The sequence below is a fragment of the Lissotriton vulgaris genome, chromosome 9 (genome assembly GCF_964263255.1).
Source record: "Lissotriton vulgaris chromosome 9, aLisVul1.2, whole genome shotgun sequence".
NCBI lineage: Eukaryota > Metazoa > Chordata > Amphibia > Caudata > Salamandridae > Lissotriton > Lissotriton vulgaris.
This window is the reverse complement of record NC_141697.1, coordinates 595,480,909-595,503,007: the sequence shown is the minus strand read 5'-3', so window position 1 is coordinate 595,503,007 and position 22,099 is coordinate 595,480,909. Positions and strand designations below refer to the sequence as shown.

The window sequence follows — 22,099 nt, the reverse complement described above, 5'->3', positions numbered from 1 at the left end:
AAGGGTAGCGGAGCGGTTTGTCTTCACCCCACGCACCCTGCCCTCCCTGTTATTTTCGTCCCCCCGGTACGACTCCACACTGCCTCAAGGCGTCCCCGTACCTTGCTAAGCCACGACCCTCCTTGGCCGGGGCTGAAGTGCTGATGTTGCCAGATGGGGTCCGGCATCTCCCCTGTCTCTTTCCTCGACTTCCAGGTGTCGTGCTCCTGCTTCTGGACCGGGTTCACTGGCCGTTGAAACGCTTCTTCTCAGCTCCGGTGAAATGACGAAGGTCTGTACGCGCGGATCTTCCTCTTTGGGTCTGGTCTTTGGCTCTCGTCTTGGTTCTCGTTCTTCACTCCGCCAAACGAACGCCCGTCTCCCTCAGTGCCGTCCTCTTTGACGGAGTAGTCACCTAACTTAGTCATGTGACGCGGGGCAGCTGGAAAATTAAAGGACCAGTGTCCCATTCGCATACCCTGAAAACAAAGAAGGGGACAGGGAGAAAGGTGAGCGGGGAAGGGTTCTACCTTTGTGTGTTCTCCTCCGTGGTTTGCCCTTAGTCTTCACACTGCTCTCTTGTGAACATTGTTCTAAGTGTGGGGTTTGTTTCTATGAAACCTTAAGAAACTGCATAAGTACAAAAACTGATTTTCTTACCTTTTATTCTAGGAAATGTTCCAGTGCGATATCTAGACACATCACACGGAGTAGAAAAATAACTTAAAAGTTAATCTCAATTGTAACTGGAAAGTAATTCCAATTGTTGAACAAGTGACTTGCCTGTAACCAATCCAATTGCATTCTACTGCATTCAAACTGTATTTACCTGCAATATTCTTGCAAAGTATTATTACACTTACCTGTACCATGGCTGGCTTAGTTCTAGAAAATAAAATAAAACGAAATATTTTTATACAAACAAATTGATCTGAGTTCAGTCTTTGACTAGGTGACATCATTTCTTGCCGGAGTGTATACAATAAATGCTTAACACTACCCTCTGATAAAGCCTTACTGCTCACCACACTACCACAAATAGAGAATAAGGTGCTACCTACTTTTACCTCTGCCTACCTTTTGGGATCCACATGACTGTGCACACTGTACCCTACTTTGTTATAGTATATACAGAGCCTGCTTCCTACAGTAAGTCAGTACTTACCAAATGGGGATAGCCAATTTGACTTACACCTGGTAAGGGGTTAGAACACTGGCACTGAGGTCTGGTTAGCAGGCCTCAGTGCACTCTTAGTCAAAAAAACTAACAGCTAGTAATCAAAATGGGGCAAAAAGGATTTTTTCCTTAGACCACTACTTTTACATTTTCTTTGGTGTGCAAGATATCCATATGTGTTGGTTCATCATTATCTGTATCAGTCTCTTTATAGAATTGCAGTGTAGCGCTGTCTGTTTTTTCAGAAGCACGCCTGTCACCCAATACTACACCCTCCAGCTACATCCCAGTGTAATTGCTTAATTTATGCTCACATGTTCTTCTGCTGACACAGTGCAATCCAGCGCTACTGTGACGAGTCTCTGGTCTCGTTCACACTTCGCATTTCACTTCGACACAAGTGTGCATTTAAGAGTTCCAAGAGTACTTTTGCCTAGTTACACAAGTCCAACGCTGACTTTGTGAGTTCAACACTGGCCTATTATTACAACCTGCATGAGCAAATCAAAATAAAACTAAAAACACATAATTATCCTGGAGCGATTGTATGTGTGGAGTTTATCTGTGTCTGGTATAACTATATAGACTTCTCGGAGTCCAGGTAAACCTCTGTCTTTGGGCTGACACCTATCCAGACCACAGGTCTTGAAGGTGATCCAGACAAATCCAAATCGTAGCAGTTACCCTCAAAGAATAGTGCACTTAATTCCCCCCATATAAGGATGATGCAATCCAAGGCATTAACTTGTTGGTTTGCTTAGCAGACCAGTTATCTGCAACCAAAAAAGAAAACAAAATCCTGGCTTTGCTTAAAAAATGAATGCATACATACAAGTGCACAGTGATGCAGGAAAAAACCACCCACTGCGTAAGAATATATTGAAAGTCATGATAAGGAGATTTATATTCCTTATAAGCAACATTGCCTTTACATTGAGAGTTTTGAGATCTTCAGATGTCAGTTAAAAGAACAATTGAAGTTGTTCTTGGCTGTGGTTCTTGCTTTTGCAAGAAGTGGCCTGATCATAGGGCACTTGTGTGACCTCTTTCACCCAAGACAAAACAAAGTGGAGCTCTTGATCTCACTGCCAGAATGAAAGCAAAAGGTTGAGGTGCAATGTCTGTGGAGAGGATGAATAATATGCTTAGGCAGTAAAAACGGGGTTCTGCGACCAGTGATTGGCCAACCCTTGCCTACAAAGCTCACAACATCGAAAATGTCGGTTTGTAAAAGCAATATGTAAAGTTCTAGGCTGATCCACCCCCTCTGTGTGAACTTTAGAAAACCCTTATTTATCTCTACAGTATATGTACACAATTACATTTTATACAACTTGCACTCTGAGTTACATTCAATATTTGACTATGGTTAGTGGAAGAGGATTATATGGTACTTTTACTAGTACCTTTAAATTCAGTGGAGAAGCACAGCATGGCTAGGGCAATGCACATGAGGGTAGTAAACGTTGGAAGTCTGCCTTTATGCTCTTACTCCAAAAACTGTCAACCGGTGAAGGGTTACACCTGGATTAGATGTTTCATTTGGCATTAGCAGGGGGCCTAGATCTTCATGAAGTAATACATCCACATAGGTTAAGGAAACCAAGCTAATACTCCTTTGCATCTTGATATCCATTAATCTCTCCCCATTTTCTTTGAGCCTTTTCTCAGACTTCAAGTAGAGACAGGGTACATATGATTTCTCCTGCAACCAAGCGCACCTTTGATTGAAGAAGTGGAAATGAGGTGTAGAAAGGGACCCATAAGCATTTCTAAAGTCGCAGTGCAACTACACAGAGAGGGGTCCCAAAGTGCCAATATTATAAATGCATTTTTTTTATTTTTTTGGGGGGAGGGTGTGGTGGCTTATTGATGACACTATATTTCTTGTGTTAACACTGGATGATTAGTGATCTGAAAGTTGCATAGTTTGATTCTAGTTGGGATGTCTCGAAATAGTGCCCATGGCAAATACAGGTTCAAGCCATACACCTTCTGTTATGAAGAGCAAATGCAGCAGATGTAACGGACTAGGGATCGACGGCCAAGTGCTCTCATAGTGTGACACCTGCTGGGAGTGCTGCTATCGTGAGGGGAAAGCCAAGGTCTGCTGTTAACAGTGACTCCTAACGGATAGGGATACAACTGAAGCGAAGTTGTTACGTCTTGGGGCTTGGGGGTTTGTCAGCCTCTTGCTGCTCTGTTGTCTTCTTGCTGTTGGAACAAGTAAAACTAAAACTCCTTTTTCTGTTTTTTTTGTTGTTTTTTGTTCTTCCTGTGCATCCCGAACGCCTCGCCCCTTCCTTCCCGCCCCCAGTTTCTCGGATAAAGTTGGTAGCACAGTCGGTAGCATGTGGGATAAGATGAAGAGCCTTTTTTCTAGGTAACAACCCTTTCTGCCTTTCTCGCTATTCCTTTAGGAAACACCTGCTTACCCACACCCCCTGTGCACTGTTCAGCGATGGACCCTGCTCTAAGGCTTTTGCTTCCAGTGATAGTCTCCTTCCCCTTCCTTCCTTAGTAGTATGCATGATCTCGCTGGTGTGATTTATTTTTTCATGGCTTCTGCAAAACTCTGATTTTGGGCGAAGTTCAGCTGTTGTGATAGGGCCATGCTTATGTGGCACTGGAGAGGATAACGCACAATTTCGACCCAGTTGAGTTCATGGTGGCAACAATTCTACAGTAAGGTGTTTCCACATGCTTAGATTTACCTCCTCTTTCAAGCGAAAGGGCCTTGTAACACTTTTTTGAAAACTTTAATCATTATTGAAGGTTTGACATTTGGTTTTCACCTCGTTTACTTTGATTATTTTTAAAATAAACTCCAGAAACCTAGTACAATTTTCCCCAGATGGTTATCAAGTAAATTATTTTCAATACAAATTATTGTAGGCTTGGCAAGTCTTTTGAGATGCTCTTTCTAAGTTGTGAAGTTCCTTCATTTTTTTAGCACTCTCCGTATTAGATTTTTTTTTTGAAGATTCATATCTTTGTTTAGTTTAATATCTTTTTTCAGTGGTTGTAACTTAACTGTTCACTGTTGTGCTTTTTTAACATTTTTATTTATTTTTATTTTCTTTCTGGGCATGGAATCTGTGTATCAAAATTAGCATTGAATGCCCCCGGAAAATGGCGACTGCAACCGATCATTTTGACTGAATCATGCTTAGTGTGCCTTTGTGCAGCAAGGTGGGCGGTCTGGTAATTGGCTTTTGCTCTTATACAGTATAGATCTGTTGTGAGATCCACAAAGTTTACCACTGCTTCGGAGTACCAATTTCCCTAATATTTGGAGGTATGCGCACCAGCAGAGATGGTAAATTTCTTGGTCGAAGCTTTTCAGTAGATTAGTAATTACATTCAACCCTTTCTAAGTGAAGGCCAGAAAACACAATTGTTTTTAGAGCATTAAAATAATTATGTAAAAACGCTGCTTGTACTTGTTTAAAAAGGATGATAAAATGTGGAAAAACTGTTTATATCCTAGTTGAGAGCAAAGGGTCTTTGACGAGAGCCCAGAGTACTACTTCCAGTGTATTATCTAGAAACAAAGCGAGGGAGCTTTCTCAAAGTTTACATTCATTCACCATAAGCATCCTGCTGTGTTCTGAAGTTGAGAAGGTAATGGTCTAAAGTTCAGTTCTAAGGCGGGTCAAGTTGTACCCCAAGGGAGGAGATACGTTTGAATGCATTTTAGCTAAAGGGTATTATTTTTTTAGCAGGTGTTAGTCTGAGTAAGGCAACAGATAGTTTCCTTGATTTGAGTATCTGAGAAGCACCCGAAATGAAGGACTTGCGTACACCTGCTATGTTATCACCGTTCCTAACAAGTTTTTTCTTTCTTGGCTTTTTAAGTTTGGAAGGTATCTGTAATACAAATAAATCCTTCAATTAATTACACAGACCTCTGGTAATCAATTTCTCCTAAATTAATAAATAGCAGGTTAACTTAGCAATTGGTCTATTGGTACCTATATAGTCTCTTTTTTTCTAATTACAGTTGCCTAGGAACCATACTTGGGCAATTATGTAGCCTGTTTTTAGTGGGTTAATGTTTCATTCATATTGTAAATGTGGATCTATATTCTGTATGGTCTGTATTTCTATCAGGTAATAATACATGTCTACTTTGAGCCCACCATTTAGCCCAGTTTAAAACACAGGTGGTGTAGATTGGAAGCAGCAACCCAATTGTAGCATAGTGAGAAGGACAGAAAAAGAAAAAAAGTAGGTTTCTCCCTAGGGTGTTTATATTATTACATCAGCTGCCAAACATTGGTAATTAATAGGAAGGAGTGAGGAGCTGTTTAATGTTTTCTACAGCTGTTAAGCCATTGGTCGGTCCTTACTTCGAGTGTGTGAGTATTTGTGATGGCTCAGAAGGCATTGTGTTGAACTATCATCGAGTTCTGGTGTTAGTTATGAAGTTATTAGTCTGTTACTGTGAACAGCATATATTGAGTGTCAGGGATGGTTTGAGGTTATTGGTTTAGCGCTGCTGTTATGAAAAGGGAATATGGAGGTGCTCGGAATTACTAGTACTTTATTGGATGATGAGGTAGGTTACAGACTAACTTCTGTGCTCACAAGTCCTCTAGTCATAAACATGAAGGACCGTTCTGTTGAACTGAGCAGCTTATCATAGAAGCCAGTGTCAATGGCTCTGTCCACTCCTAGACAGTGCCCTCTTCTTCCCTATCTTGCTCCTGTCTGCTCTTAACTCTCATGGGAGAAAAAAGAACACTGTCAAGCTGTATTTGAGGAATGATAAAGAGTAAACGGTCTGAGATGAAATATGCGATACCATGATGGTTTACTTTGACTTCTTCTCATGAGTTTGACATGGCCATTGTGCATATAAGAACATTTCAAAGCATGCATTTTAGATAGCAATAAGTGGCGTAAAGCCATACTCTTTTACCCCTACCTTGGAAGTAACCACTTTGAAGACTGACAGAACTTTTTTGACGTTCAAAAATATTTAGTGTCCTTCCGTATATATAACTTTTGAAGAGTTTATCTTGCTTTCGAAATGTAGATGAAAAGGGGGCTTTTTTTAAATGAAACTCTCATATATTTTTGCAAAAAGTATGTACAACTTTATAAAACTATTTCGCATAAGAGATGTCTCAGCCTGATGTGCAGCTTTGTGCTGAAATAATTCATGACCACTACTAAAGTCCTTTCCAACATGAAACTTTCCATAGTTTGAAAGCCTAGGTGAGCCAGTTTATTTAAAATCTACATTCAAGTACCACACTGGCTAAGAAGATCTTCAAAGTATCTTAAGAAAAAAAGTTATTCCATAAAGGTGGCGATATGCAGCCTTTTTGTAGTTGTCAACAGTTATCAAATAGGAGTTGCAAGAGTCCAACAATTTTTTAGAGTTCATAACTACCCATTTGTTCCATATCGTAGAGAAATTACTTCTGAACTGCCTAGTGGTAAAATGTGTAGATTTTGGAACTTGTCTTAGTGACCTACTTAATTGTTCTCTTCTTGGCATCTAGGCTGTTAAAGCTGCCGTACTGTCCAGTGGTAGGACCTCCTAAATAGGACTGTAGAGGCTAGCATATGTGATACAGCTACTGCGAAAGGTTTGCAATCAATGATTGATCTGCGGTTATTGGTTGCTGGTTGAATTTCTAAAGACTAACCTAGGGAATATTGGTCATAGCTGTGAGGTTGTTTTGAAAGGTAGCAACTGAAGATAACTAGGCAGCCCTTCATGAATAACAAAAATGGATTGGATGCGAAGAAGATAGTGGATGCCTAGTGATAGTTGGAAGTCACTTATCCTTTCTGAAGGGTTCTCTTAACATCTTGAACGCTGCTTGTTTGGATGCCTTCAATGACTAGATTAATACGCCTTCATATGTATATGTATATAATAGTTGTTGCTCAGTTTGAGGTCTGGGAGGACCTCCATTGATCACTTTCATTTTGAAGGTGTATATTTTAGTGGAGGTCCTGTTGTGAGCGGTGATATTCATGTACGAAGGTAGGAAATGTTGTTTGTGCTAATTTCAAAGCATGTTCTTTAAGCTGGAAGGGCCTCATTGGATCATAATCCCCTTTGGGGGAATGCTGTCATAACTCTGTGTATGCCTAAAAAGGCCAAGCCTTTGTTGCAGAATGTGGAAGATTTTTCTGGGCTTTTTGAAAAGTCGCAGATAAAAATGTACTTGCTATGAACAAATGCTGGCTGCATCATGAACGGTACGCTGTTCATGTTCTGCATTTCGCCTCTTAATGTTTGTGGGGCAGTTAGTGACGGCAGACTTGGTTGACCGTCAACTTTACTGTGCACTGCACTAGCCGACAATTTTAATGATTTGGAGGTTTGATTTCCAATGGGCCCTCTCTTTTATCCTGAAACATGATTTATATTCCTTCCCTTTTGCCACTCTTTTGATTCTGATGGCCCCTTGTTTCTAGTGTAAAACCTACTGATCTTGCAACACATTTTAGCTGTCATTTGGGAAGCATTCTCCACTCCCTTGATCAACGTTGTTTGGGAATGCCACTTTTTAAAAAATCCATTAGCTCTTGCATGCCTTTTTTATAACTTCTGTTACTTTCCTCTTTCAGTGACTCTCAGAAAGAAACCGCTTCTGATGGGGGTTCCGAGAAGGATGAGGAAGAACACACAGAAACTGAAGAAAAGATTGATAAGGTAAAAAGCTATACAGAGGCCAATGCACTCACTTCTAGTGCGCTTCTTCCTGCTAGTGAGATTGAGGTTCTACGTTCATGAGGCAGAAATAACATAAACCTCTAGAGCAGGTGGACGAGGCAGTGGATGCAATTGGAAAAGGACTAACCTGCTAGCAGAGAGCTATTTAAATTAAAGCATTACCCAAAATGTCACCTTTATTTAGAAATGTTCTCCCACCCTCCTGTCAGGGTTTGAAACCATACTTGATGGTGGTCTTTGACTTTACATATTCCATTGGAAGTTTAGGTACATCAGCAACAGGCATTATTTCTCAATTATTTCCTCGACTGAGATATGAGCAGAAATGTTAGCACTTTCAGCTATCTTGCACTAGTACGTAGTTCAGAATCTCTGATAAAGTGGGAAGCTTTGCAAATGTAACTGAAAAATATTACATAAATGAACTTCTCTCTGTTGGATAATGCATCATCACTAAATTATTAAGTCCATTTTTGGGTCTAGTTATGTACTTTTGGTGATGTCCGGAACTGGAGCTGAGCTTAGGCAAGATAAGTGGATCCTTCTGAAAAACATCAGTATGGTTGGGATCTGAAGAGCTTACTTGAGACTAGACACCACAACGGGCGACCAATATAGCCAGATTTCTCTCTGGAACCTTTTTAATTACCTGTCCTTTTTCTCCTGGCTGTCCACTCTTAAAAAGTCAGGATTTTACATTTCCCATTGGAGGAGATGCAGATGAGTTTGATATTCCTTTAAGTGTTTATTAATATCAGTGAAAACAATTGAAGTAAAAGTTACTTGAAATTCTAACTTTCTACAATGGGGACTTTTAATGGAATGCAAGAATTACATAAATAGAGAAAGCTTTGGTGCCCACTTTATTTTAACTCTTAAGGTCAGACTACGTTATTTAAACTTCAGAATGAGCTACCAGTCAACTCCTACATCTGCTGCTGGAAGGTCAGCCAGGCAAATATTTAGACTGGTACCTGTACCAGGCCAGTTACAGGTTCATTTAGATCCTGCACATATGAGACCTTATTCAGTGTTTATAAATTCAGTGACCTTTTAAAAAATGCAGTACGATGATTGCAAACAAGTAACTATCTTGCTTACAAATATGCTCCCAAAGTGCCAGTCATATACTATTTTGTTTTTATATCATATGGTTGCTGTCTTGATCAGTTTTTTTTCAAAGTCATAACTAGAATGTCATCCTATTGTATGTGTATTTTTTAAATATTCAATTGTCTTTCCTTACACTCACAAAGAGCATCATTCTTGCGGTTACAAAAGCGCAGCTCTTTTCCACTTCCTCTACATTTCTGCTATCCGGCTTTGCTGCTGATTTCTTTTTTGTCTCGCCTGTCTTTCAGGCAGAGGAAACCGAAAAAGATAAAGATGCCGATGATGAACCAGGCATGTGGGATGAGACCTTTAAAACACACACTGATAGCAAACCTAATGGTAAGAGCTTTGAGCACACTCTGTCAATCACTAATGTGTCTCCCAAGTCCCATATGTAATGTCTAGTGTCCATCTATCCACCATTTGTAGAGGTGAGGATTAGTGAAGTGAAAAGAAGACAAGGAATTAAAAAGATACTTATTGGGAATGGGGAGGTGGGTTGCATTGATCATTGGTTACGTGAATGATCACTTGTTATACTGGGCACTTGGAGGACGCTGAAGCACAAAAGCATCCACATAAGATAGTGGGCATGGCGTTTGGGGCACAGAATGGTCACAAGGGTGTCCAAGTCACTCCAGTACTGATGTAGGGTGTGCAGTATTATTTATTCAAGGGCCATAGTGCACTCTTCGGACTCTGAGAGTATTAACCCCTTCCATGCTCATGACAAGGTCAACTCGTCATGGGTTTTACCTGCCCTGTGCTTATGACGAGTTGACCTTGTCATGAAACTATAGTATTCAAAGATTTCAGCACGGGACGGGAAAACCCCCTAGCAGCCAAGGTGTTAAACAAGTGGAAGCATAGAGCATGCAGTTTGCTGGGAATGAACAAAGTCTCAGGACAATGGGTGTATGGAATTTCATAGCATGGTGAGTTTGTCTCCTTCCCCAAGGCAGAAGCCAATGCATTCCAGGCCGAACAGCAGGCGTGTGAATGCATGTTAATTGGTGCATGCTGACGACTGCAGTCCTGGTTGTCTGGTACTGAATTTGTTCATGGAAGAAAGTGTCGGGTTACAAATTTTGAGCCTGCTCTGTTTATTATTTTCCAGGTCCTACATCCGTTGGACTTGATTTCTCACTGCCAGGCTTCGAGAATGTGTATGGGATCCCAGAGCATGCAGACAATCTCAAGCTGAAAAGCACAGAGTAAGGAATTCATGCTTACGGTGGAGGTGGTGTGGGCAATGAGAGACTATTTAGTGAGTGAAATGAGCTATGAAGAACTGCACCAGAAATGTGAATGGTTGTGTGGGTGGCATGAAAAGTGAAACTGTCAGGACAGAACACCCTGCACTGTGGCTCCTGCAGAGGGTGAAAGTGAATTATTGTAGATTAGGTGGAATAATTGTACTTCTATTTTTTTGGTAGAGGAGGAGATCCCTACCGTCTGTATAACCTGGATGTCTTCCAGTATGAACTCTATAACCCCATGGCGCTATACGGTTCAGTTCCTGTGATGCTAGCACACAACATCCATCGCACATTGGGTATCTTCTGGCTGAACGCTGCAGAGACTTGGGTCGATATCAGTTCAAACACAGCTGGAAAGGTAAGAGATCAGTATCTGTTTCCTTCATCTCCTTCAGCAAGTTTTTTAATTACATAGAAATATATACGTTATGCTTTTACGAAGGTCTATTCTATTCAGTTGACAGTTTATTTAAGAACAAAAATTTATAATACAACATTTCTAAAACTAATAAGAGCGACTTCGAACTTCAAACAAAACTAAGAATTATGCAAATCTCACATGCATGAGTGAGAACGAATAGAGGCAGTGCAAAGTCAACAAGAATGAGTTACAAAATAAAGATAAAGGAGCGGAAATTAAGAATATCCATAGGGAGTCATATTGTAACACTAAGTAGTATACTTAAATGAAAAATATATCAAATGCAGCAACTATCACATGGTTAAAGATTGAGTACTATAAGAATAAAATTAGCTGGGATGTGACTTATGAGCAGTCATAGTAATGTGAGATAGATAATTGGTAAGTGGTAGCCATAACCGATTACGTTTAAAGGTTCATTATATTAAAAAAAACTATTGGTTGAGTGCCAAAAAACATACCTGTCGTACCCTGCTATCTACATTAGTTAAATATGGCACCCTTACACATGAGGTAGTGGCTGCAGGGAAGACTAATGTTGGTGTTTGAGACCCCAATGGGTGCTCTAAAACACTACTACTTGCTGTATAACCACTCCACAACCATTTATCTTCACCATTCTGGCTCCTTCCATACTTAACCACTTCTTGCCTGTATTTACCTCTGTTTCACATGATGGAAAAGAATGTGGAAGGCTCGAAAATATCAACTGCTTACTCCAGCATTGCGTCCTCTGACTCTCCACAAGCGCAGATCATAGAGTAAGGTGATACCGTTCATATGGGCTCAGGCCCCAGAAAATAGTTATATGGAGATAATAAAGATACAAAGAGATGACAAAAGAGATTATGAAATGTCTCCACATGAATCATGAAATCAGCTAACCCAGAAGTGCCCTCTTTGAAGGAGAAAGGGATCTTGTATTGACATCAGCAGTATGTAACACCAAGTCAGACTGCATTATTGGATTTGTGCTAATTTAGCCCTCAAAAAACGAATTTGTAACTTGCAGTAAATACTTATTTTTCCAGATAAATCTCTTATAAACATCTATTAGGGCGTATCTGTAAATGGTCTCCTGCATGATTGGGACCAGTGTTAAACTGTCCTCCAAATGTCCTTGCCATCTTTGTTTTTCCGCCATGGACTTGGTTTCGTGAAGAAAGTCATCGAGACAGCTCACTGACTCTGCAAAAGTCAGCATATAGGTCATATCATGAATGTTTATTTCTAGATTTTGGGGTTCTTCCAGTTAGGCGTATCAAGGGTGAGGAGATTATTATACATGGGTGGATTTAATGTATCTTCATCCAATGCTTATATTTTTAATACATTCATCCTGGAAGGTGCAGAGAAATTTAAGATGGGGAAAAAAGATGCATTGTTACATAAGTTGTTCGTCTGCGGCCAACCGTACCTTTTCCTCTACACAATTCTCTTTGATTAATATTTGAAAGCCTGTGTGAAGGACCACTTTCTTTACATTGATTGAGTGTAGCCCGAGCTGTTATCAATCTTGAGGTCACTGTCTCCTTAATCTTTTGTAGAGCTGAATCTATTATAGCTCCAAAACAAAAACTGCAGATTCTGACAAAACTATGCTTATTTTGTTCTGTACTTCTGGATGGACTCATAATGGCCTAATCCATTTTTGTTACGTTTTAATCAAATGTGTAACCATATGCCTTGCTAAGGCTTTTGCTTATCTTGAGCTTACTTTGATTCCCTTGTTTGCATTATTTGATGCTCCTGTAGTCTGTACCCTACTTCTTAAAGTTTCTGGAACATGTTTGTTTACTTTTTTTATTGCGTTTAACTGGCTTCAGGCACACGTGGCTAAGGGAGATGTGCAATTTTTACTGTACTCATATGCTGCTGCTGTTCTCACTAATATAGCTAAAGCCTCTTGATTTCTTGCTGTCCTTATTTGGCCATGGACCAGTTTTAGCACTCCGGTTTAAGGGCAATTGCCAAGTCTAAGTGTATCTACCACCAAAATAGTATTTTGAGGAGCTAGATTATACTTATTCAAGCTATTCAATGAATTGTCAATTCATTCAAATCATTAGAATAAACTAGAATTAAAATAAAAGGGTGTGTAGGAAGCTGGCTCTGTATTTGATATTGCCACTAGGTGGTAATACCGTGCACAGAGTCCCGGAGTTCCTTAAAAGTGTACAGAGCTCAATGTAAAACCCAATGTGCTCTCTTAGTGGTAGTGTGGGCCTTACGCCTACCACAGAGGAGTGTAAGACATTATAGCACTACATTGATCAATAATGGACACACAACTCAAGAATGAGATCAGACCAATTTTAGAAAATTATACTTTGTACTTTAAGACCAAGATCTTTGTAATAGGGTAAGTACGTCTTTAATTAAAAATACTTTTCACTTTGGAAAATTGCCACTTGGAAACTTTCCAACACACTTCAATGTTATCCCACGGGGAAGCAATATTGCAGTTAAACAGGTAAGTATTGTACTTACAACCCCAGTCTCCGGAGTTAAAAGTCAGCAAGGGCCAGGGGTCAGGCAAGTACCAAAACTGCACCACCAGCGGCACTGGGGCAGCTGAGTGCAGAAGTCCAAATCTGAGTTTGAACCAGTGCTTTCCAATGGAGAAAGGGGATGCCTAGAGTCACACTGATTGCATGTAAGTAGAGCAGTTGCAAGGGGCTAGGCTTTGGGGGTTAGGTTAAGCACAGGAGGGGGTCACAAAGCAGCACCAAACATACACCACCTGCGGCACAGGGGCGGCCAGGTGCAGTTTTGATGTCTGGCGCCCAATGCTTTACAATGAGGATACTTCTGATTGCAAAGAGGCTGGAGATGTGGCCCTGGAGGTTGTAAGAGGGAGACCAACAGCAGTGTTAAGTTGGGATGTAGGGGCACAGTCTGTCCAGCTTACCAAGTCCAAGGGTCTTCGGGCGTAGGGGTGCCTTCCGATGTCTGAGTCTTCTTACCGGAGCCGGTTGCTGTCAGGGAAGCCTCTGGATTCACACTGCATGCACTGTTGTGAAGGTCAGGAGCGGGCATCCAACACTGGACACAAGGTCAGGATTGCTGGGGAGACCTCACTGCACAGGTGAGCCACTCCGACTCGGGCCTTGGGTGTCGGGTGCAGTGTGAGAACGAGACACAAATCCACCAGGATCCGGAGTCTTTGGTGTAGGTTTTTTCAGGACAGGTCTGCTGTCCATGGGAGATTGTTGAAAGCAGAGGCCCTCCCAGTGGTTTTAAGAGGTTGCTGGCTGCAAGACCGGTCACAGGGTCGCCCAAGCTGGAGACAGGGTGGTAGGGCTGGGGCCAAGGCAGTTGTCTTCAGGCTCTCCTGCAGGGTGTCTTCTTTCTTAGGTCATCACAATTCTGAGTTCTAGGTCTGGGGGAGCCACCTAAATACTGGGAGCCACCTAAATCCTAAATTTAGTAGGTATTTTAGGGGAGTAGCAGGTAGGGCCAATGGGCACCTTACCTGGGGTGACTAGACCCTCTATTATGCCACCCTCCTGTGCGGGGGGAGCATAGACCTATCCCTGATTGGAGGGATCTCCCCATCTTTAAGATGGCGGGGACCCTTATGGGTGGGGTTAGCAGAGGAGGGCACACCTATTTTTTTTTCTGCCGTCTTTCTAACCCAAAGTACAGGTGTAAACCAGGGGCTGCCATCTGCTGCTAGCAGAGGCTGGGGTCGCATTACAAAGGTGGCAGGCCTTTGGAGCTTCCCTCTTCGAGTACTGGCCCATCCTGGGGGAAGAGGTGTGAGACCCATGCCCAGGATGTGCATTGTTTCTTGTCCCTAAAACCAGTCAGTACCCACACCAGGGTCTGTAGGTTTTCTGGGGCACTTTTGAGGTTCCCTCTGAGTAAGTTTTATTAAATCTCACACTAGCATCAGTGTGGATTTATTACCAGGGGCTGGTTGGTACCAAACACTCCTGGGTTTTCAGTGAAGCCATCATTGTGCTGTGGAATTTGGGTGGTCAAGTTCCCAGCCCATGCTTTGGCTTCCCTTGCACTTGCAATATTTGGGAATATACCCTAATGCTGTAGGGGCATATCTGCTCCTGCAAATATGCCCACACCTGGGATATAGTACTCCCGGCCTTCTTCAACCTACAGGCCCTAGGTACCTAGGGTATTAGGGACTTGCATGAATGAATGAATGAATGAATGAATAACTTTTATTGTGTGGTTACTTAAAACCATTACATTAAGATCAAGTATAAAATTTACAAAAATTAAAAGACCAGAGAATTCCAGTAGTCAAGCATATCTTAAAAAGTTCCCAAAGTTCGTGGGGGCAAAAAAAACCCACAGAGTTTCTGGTGACAAGCATTTATAAGAAGTTCCCAAAGTTCATACTGGCGCACGCGGTCGGGGGCCTGTGAGACCACCGGGGGTTCATACAGCAAGGTCTCTATTCCTGCGTGGCCCTTGCTGCTGTCAACTCAAGCTGAGTCTGTTGAATGAATTTTCCGAATGAGGCCATCTGTTTTACTACGCTCAAGGTGTAAAGATGATGGATTGCTTCCTTGACTGTGCGTGTCCCAGCGTCCCTCAGAATGGGCCTAAGGTAGAGTGTGCGGGGTGCACGTAGAGCAGGGCAGCAAAACAGTAAGTGGGCCAGTGACTCTCGTTTATAGTTGCAGAGTCTGCAATCCCGAACTCCTGTGCCTGAATTTTCCGGATGGTATAGTTCATTGAGCGGCAGGGGGTGCAATCTGTAGGCAAGGATCTTGTGGAGAGCTGGGAGGCCCACGGCCTGCGTAAGATGGTTTCGTGGATTGAGCACAATATGTGGCAAGCATAAGGACTCATGGAAGGCTCTTTTCCTAAGGGACTCCAAGTCCAGCTCCCGGGAGCGTGCGCGCACTTGTCTCTTTATCACGTGTTTGATGGTCGTGTAGTTGACAAGATCCGGGTTCCATGACTCGATCGCCAGGTTCAATTGCGTCATGGCAGCTTCGATGGTAGCTGACCAGGGGTTCCCTTGTTCAGTGAAGATGTGCTTCAGAACGGCCTTTAGTGTGTTATCGCGTGCCGCTGTTGCGAGGTAATAATATTTACTTAGAGCTGCCATTTCTTCCAAGGTTTGTTGGTTAAGGGCGAATTCCAGGCGGATTAGTGTTTCTTATACATTTCGGCAGATGATACAATCTCTTGTATGCCCCGCAATGGATTTTTTCCAGCTCCTTATTTAATTTGCCTGGATACGCCTGTTGTGCGTAGTTAAGGGCCGGCTTTAACTTGGGCTTAAGGACTCTTTGAATGGCCGTAGCTGATGGGCTATGTATAAGGGCTTGTAGTTTGCATAGGGCAAAGGTGATGGACTTGCCTTTACCCTGAATTTTCTTTAGATGGGTGCCGCACGTCCCTGATTCGTGAAAGGAGGCCCCTAAATATATGTATTTCTGGGTACTATCCAAGGTTAAATGGCCGAGGCTCCATTTTGCTCTTTTTTTTTTTTGGGGGTAGTGCCCAAAAATGACTATTTTTGATTTAGTCGGGTTTGCTACCAGCCTGTTTTTGTTGTATTTTGCCAGGGCGGTGAGTGCCTTTTGGAGTCCTGTTTTTGTTTGATCCAGAATTACGAGATCGTCCGCATACTGCATGAAATGTATTTTGGTTGCCCCGATCTTTGGTGTTACTAAGGTGGCCCCCAGCAAGGCTGTCTCCATGTCTGCTGTATATAAGTTGAACAGTAGGGGCGCCAGCACGCACCCTTGTTTTAAACCGCGGTTCGTGACTATCTTATCAGTTGCGGAATCGTTTGAAAGTTTGATTCTTACCCAGTTGTTTTGGTACAGGGATTGTAGCGCTCTTAACAGGGAAGGATCGATGTTCCAGTGGACCAGCTTTCTCCAATTTGTCTTTTTGTTTTGCAGGTTGTCACTTAAGATGATGTAATCGATCGTCGTTTGGTTGTTTTACGTGTGACCGATCAAGGCTCCCGGGGTGTTATTTAAGAGCAATGTGTGGGCCGTCGCCAGTTTGTGAGAGTTTAAGAGTTCATTCAGTGCTTCGGTCCCCCCGCGGTGTAGTTTTTGCTTGGTTGAAACCCCTATGTTATGAATGTTAAAATCACCGAGGATAATGCAGTCTAATGATGGATAGCCCAGCAGTAAAGTTTCTAATTGATTTGCGAGTGTGAGTGAGTTCAATGTATTCTCCTGCAAGTTGTGATAGGTATTGATTAGTAGTATTGGTGGGATTCCGTTGGTCGAATTGGGGAATTTCAGAATGCCCGCCTGTAGGGTGTCTGGTAGATTGTGTATTTCCAAGAATTCTATGTTCAAGGCATGTTTTATATAGACACACTTGCCTCCTGATGGTCTTCCAAATATGTTGTTTTTTTTAGCCGCTTTACTATATTCTGCATATCCTCTTAGCGAGAGTGGGTGAGTCAGCCAAGTTTCCTGTGTGCAAATAATGTCTGCTTCCTCCAAGAATTTCACCGCAGCTGAGCTTAGTAGCAGCTTTTTGAGTCCTGAGACATTCCACGTTAGTATTTTTAGACTCTCAGTGAATTTCTCTTTTTTCTTTAGACTTTTTTCTCGCTCGCTAGCAGCTTGTTGAGATGTTCGAGCTGAATTTGCGAGGCGGGCTGTGTTAGGAGCTGGCGTTTAGTGCAGATGACAGCCAGGACCAGTCGTTGCATGAGGGGCCCCTGGTTGTGCACGATCGTTTTCCTTGTGTAAGGTTTGTTATGATCTTAATTGGGGTGCCGTCGATTGGGCTGTTGTTTATGCTACCTTTGCACCCCTGGAGAACGGACTCAATTTTTCGCCGATGGGTGGTAGGAGCGTTTATGGATGTAAAGTCAACCATGTCCTGTGCCTGGTTGTCCGGCTTAGGGTGTGGAATCAATGCTTTTAAGATTAAGGGATATTTTTGGGTCGGCTTTGCCTTTATCTTTATGCCCCAGCTTTCTAGTAATGGTTGTTGGCTCCTCAGTGCCTCCGCCAGGTCTGGTCTGATGAAGGTTAATTCCGTTGTTTCATTTTTTTCCTCGGCGTCTGGGGGCAGGAAAGAGATGGTCTCGATATCTTTGGTTTTTATACCTTCCAGTCCCGGCAGGTTTGCGCAGAGTGTTAAGAGATTACTTCGATTCAGGATGTCCCATTTTCCTTGAGAGATGTATTCTGGGTATAGCAGTATTTTCCGGTCCTCTTCGTTTGAATGGCTTGGAATGGCCTCTTTAAGCCAAGTTTTGCTCTGGATTTTAATTGGAGGTGTCATCTTCAAGCCGGGTAGGTGAGAGTTTGTCTGCTGGTTTGGTCCTATTATCACTTGAGGTGCCTCCATGGGCTTTGTGCTGGAGGAGCAGTGCTTATTCCGTTGCCTATCAACGACTTGCTCCGGTTTAAGGGGAGTTGGCCCGTGGGGGGCGCTCTGAGAGTCAATGTTGATGACATTAATACTTTTTGGATTGTCGGGGGCTATTGCTTCGCTCATTGTGAGCTTGGTTTGTGCTGGGTTCTCAGATCTGGTTTGGCAGGGCTCCTGCGGGTCTAGCTTGACTTCAACAAGGTTGGTTACCTGCGAATCATGCGCATGTTTTTGTGTTATTGGCGCTGTCGCGTGTTGAGGAGCCAAGGGGGGAGCAAGCAGGCTTGGGTCCTGAGCTGAAGTGAGGATGTGCAAATTTTCGATCGATGATCCTGTGGCTTCTGCTATATGCATGGGGGCTCCCAAGGTAGGCTGCTTATTGGGTCGTAACCAATTGTGAATAACGCTGGAGGCGTATGCGTTATTTTTCTTCTCCTTGTTGAGTTTTCTTAGTTTTTTCTTGTTTTTTCTTGACAAGTTTTGTAACTCTGGGCTGGGCGGCTTGAGGGTTAGTTGGTGTTCCTGACTTTCAGCCTTTGTCAGGGTTAGACTTGTGCCGCCGGCAGAGGGCAGGGCCAAGGGTGCTGGCTTTTCCGAGCTGCTTGGGCAGGGGAAGGCCGGGCTGTTATCCGTGGGGTATGCCATATCAGGGCCCTGTGTAATTGAAGGCATACTCTTCAAACCGTTTTTTTTATTTGCTTCACCCTTGAGGTCCTCTATTAGAGTGGTCATAATATTTGGAAGTTTTTGTAGGCTGTGCAGAATCGGACTGCAACTGCATGGCTCTTGTTTGAATTGTGTGCCGTCCTGCGCTCTGCGTATCAGGGCGTTCAAGTTGTCCAGTTTTGAGTCTATCCCCGATATCAGATTTGCCACTATTTGTAGAATGTTGATCTGCACGTCGAGCTTGTCCGCGTGCATTATCGCTGCGCCGGTCATTGAGACAAGGGCTTCACTGATTGATAATAGATGATTGGTTTTTACAGGGCCGCTATCCGTGGGCGGGGATGGGGCCGTTTTATCATTTTCTTGGTGGCCCGATGTAGTTAAGTTCAGTAAGTGTTTTGGGGTCCTGTCGAATAATTGTCGGGTTGCACCTTCCTCCATGGCCGGCGAGTCATAGAACAATTCTGTATGCGTTGGTATGGTGGGGGGGGTTGTGCCTCCTCTCTTGTCGGCATGGGGGCTGTCTGAGGTGACATATATACTCGCTGTAGCTGCGGAAGGGCTACTCCGATGGCAGTCAGCTGAGGGGGGAAGAGTCTGGACTGTTATGTTTGGTTGGGTGAGCCCAAGTGCCTCCGTATCCAGTGTCAAAGGTTTGGGACGCGTGCCACTCTGAAGGGTAAGTATTGTTGGTGAGAGAGGTATCCTGTTTGCCCGAGGGCTTGCAAGTGTTAAGTTCAACTCTTCTTCCTCTGTTACATTGATAGCGAGCAAGCGGTCCGGGGAACTGGAACAAGAGGGGATAGTGGATGTTTTTGGGTTCAAGAAGCTTCTTATGTCTCTGTTCCCGACGGGGTAGGTTGACCGGTCTTTGATGCTGAGCCTAGGCTTGAGCATGTTTGGGTTCGGGGTGCTAGGGGGCTTTCCCCTGATGTCATATGGGGGGTGGGGTGGGAGGGAATTAGCAGGTAGTTCCACAATGAAGTCGATGTCTTGTCCCGGGAAGGTTGGAGTGGACCCAGTCGCTCCCACTCCCCCCGCTTGTTCCTCGTCCCAGGGCCCTGGGCCTTGGTAAGGTCCCCCTAGCTCTAGTACTGGGGGGTAAAATAGCTTCGCCTTCCTTCTCTTGGCAGAGCTATGTGGCCGGGGCTTCTCCTGGGGTTGGACTAGGGTAGAGTTTCTGGTCCTCATTTTGGGCTGGCTAGGTGGTTGGCTTGGAGGCTCAGGTGGTTTGCCGGCCCCTTGGTTGCTGCCGCTCAAGTAGAGGAAACCAAAAGAAACCAAAGCCCCTGGCAAGGGCCGCTCAGAGGGGGGCAGGCGGTGGGGGGGCTGCGTTGCTTTTCTTGGCGTCGCCTCTTTGCTTCTCGCCACGCGCTTTTCGGTACGGTCCGCCGGCTAAGTGAAGGATCCTCGCGCCTCACTCCTATCGCTGGTTTTCGCCTTGGCTGCTTGGCCGCTTTGAATTGATGAGTTGGTAGGCTGGAAGGCTGATGAGCAGCTGTTGATAGGCAGCTCGCTTACTGCTGCTGCTGCACTTGTGCACTTGTGCTTGTACTTGTGCGCATTTGATTAATTAGTCACTGTTTGGTGCCACAGTTGATGCCACTGCCACTGTGGCTGTAGCTGTTGCTCTTCAGCCGGCTATCTTTTGCTTGACGCCGGGGGAGGGGCAGGTAAGTATGTAGGTGAATGTGGCAAGTGGTGTGGTGAGGACCGTGCGGTACAGCGGTGCAGCGGTGAGGTGCAGGTGCAGTGCGGTAGAGGTGCAGGTCTCCACTTACCGCTTACTGCATCTCTGCATTCCGCGTGCCGCCTCCGCCTCGTTCGTCACGTTCTCCTCCCTCCGTTATGAGCTGTTAGGCTGTAGCTTAGGCTTGGAGTGTGGCTTAAAGTGTGGCGTGCTCTGCGTCAATGGCTGGGGCGGGTCCGGGTCCGAGGTGCGGAGTCCGACTCCCGACTCCCGGCTCCCGGGTTGCGGCCCTTCGAATTGCGGCCCTTGAATTGGCCTTTAAGATCCCGGTTCAGATCCCGGTTCTGGTCTCGGGTCTCGGCAGGTCTCGGCAGCGGGTCTCGGCGGCGTTTTCCTGCTTGCTTTTCCTGCTTGCTGTCACCGCTCCGCCACACCCTCTGCTGCTGCTGGTCTGTTGCTGGTCAGTTGCTGCTCTCTAGCGCCCTCTGTGCTTCCAGGACGAGAGGTAGGGGCACTGAGGCTAGCTGGCCCCACACTGCAGACGGGGCGAGGAGATGGTGTCTCCGTGGCACACAGAGCACGTGAATTAGAAACACAGCTAGACACTCATAAACTTTTAGGGCCCTTAGTATTAGGGACTTACAGGGGGGCAGAAGTACCAATGGTGGACATGTTTTTAAGGAGAGAACACCAGTACTGGGCACCTGGACAGCAGTGACCCAGTTTCTCAACAGTCAAAGTCGCATCAAAGCCAGGCAAAAAGTGGGGGGTTACTTCAACAAAACCCCGTTTTCTCACAGGGTGTATAACTCGGTTACTAATAATATTGAAGTTAAAGGTTAGGTTCTTATGCCAACCTTTCATCACTAAAAAATTATTCTTAATTTTAAACATGAATTTAACCACTTTTGCATTTAATCTAAGATTTTCCCCACTCAATGAGAGTTTCCGTGCCCCATAAGAGAACAATCCTCGCTCCAAAAAAGGTAATTTCTAGTAGGAAGCAAGGGGATATACAGAGATCAAGCTACAATGTTTCTGAGCCTGTGTGGTTTTTCCCAACTAAGACAGCATACATTTTCCGAGGCTTTATAATCAAACATGTAGCTCTAAATTCATGTAATAGAATTTAAAAACAGATTTGTAAAGACTTATGACTTAGTGGTATATAATAACTGACTATGCCTTTCCATTTATAAGAATCAATGGTAGAGTTTGCTAATTCTGTACAAAAGATCTTTCAAATCCCTCTCATAATGGCAGACTTGTACTAGAGGAGCTGCTAACTTCTATACCATTCCCTTCCTGAACCATTACGTAGCTCCGGGGACCACATCCCTCAGATCGGGGGTGGGGGTAAATAACGAGTTCCCGTTGGTGTCCCAGTTCCAACCAAGACACAGCAAACAGAGGCCTTGCTACCATGGGGAAAGACACAAGGTCCCAGCGGGCCCTACCAGCTGTCCTGCCTGCTCCCATCCTTGGTGTGAGCTGGCTGCATTGATTTGGGCCTGGACAGTTTTCTTTCTATTCCTGCCAGGCGAGAGCAAACCTATGTTCCCTGCCATGGAGTGTGCGGGCAGGGAGTTGTGTTTCCCAAGCAGAGAACAACTCAGTGAATCAGGGGCTGTTGACCCAGAACACTGCTAGTGTCAGGCTGGTGGAGGGGGGGCATTAGATGGCTCTGGGAGGGAGTTGCATGCCCCTCCCCAAAAGATTTAAAGATGGATATATAGATACAGTGAAATGAGCTGAGTAGCCG

General features: G+C 44.1%; 1 protein-coding gene across 2 annotated transcripts in view; it reads left to right on the top strand.

The window, feature by feature from the left end:
- The window catches only part of GANAB (glucosidase II alpha subunit), a 300,835-nt gene that overhangs the window by 93,459 nt on the left and 185,277 nt on the right, over window positions 1-22,099 (top strand). Inside the window, exons 6-10 of one of the 2 annotated variants that reach the window (XM_086938195.1) lie at window positions 3,474-3,539; window positions 7,751-7,835; window positions 9,218-9,308; window positions 10,087-10,183; window positions 10,406-10,586. In XM_086938195.1, coding sequence (XP_086794321.1) covers window positions 3,474-3,539; window positions 7,751-7,835; window positions 9,218-9,308; window positions 10,087-10,183; window positions 10,406-10,586 — 520 coding nt within the window. The remainder of the gene's footprint in view (window positions 1-3,473; window positions 3,540-7,750; window positions 7,836-9,217; window positions 9,309-10,086; window positions 10,184-10,405; window positions 10,587-22,099) is intronic. The other variant, XM_086938196.1, reaches the window with a different exon arrangement.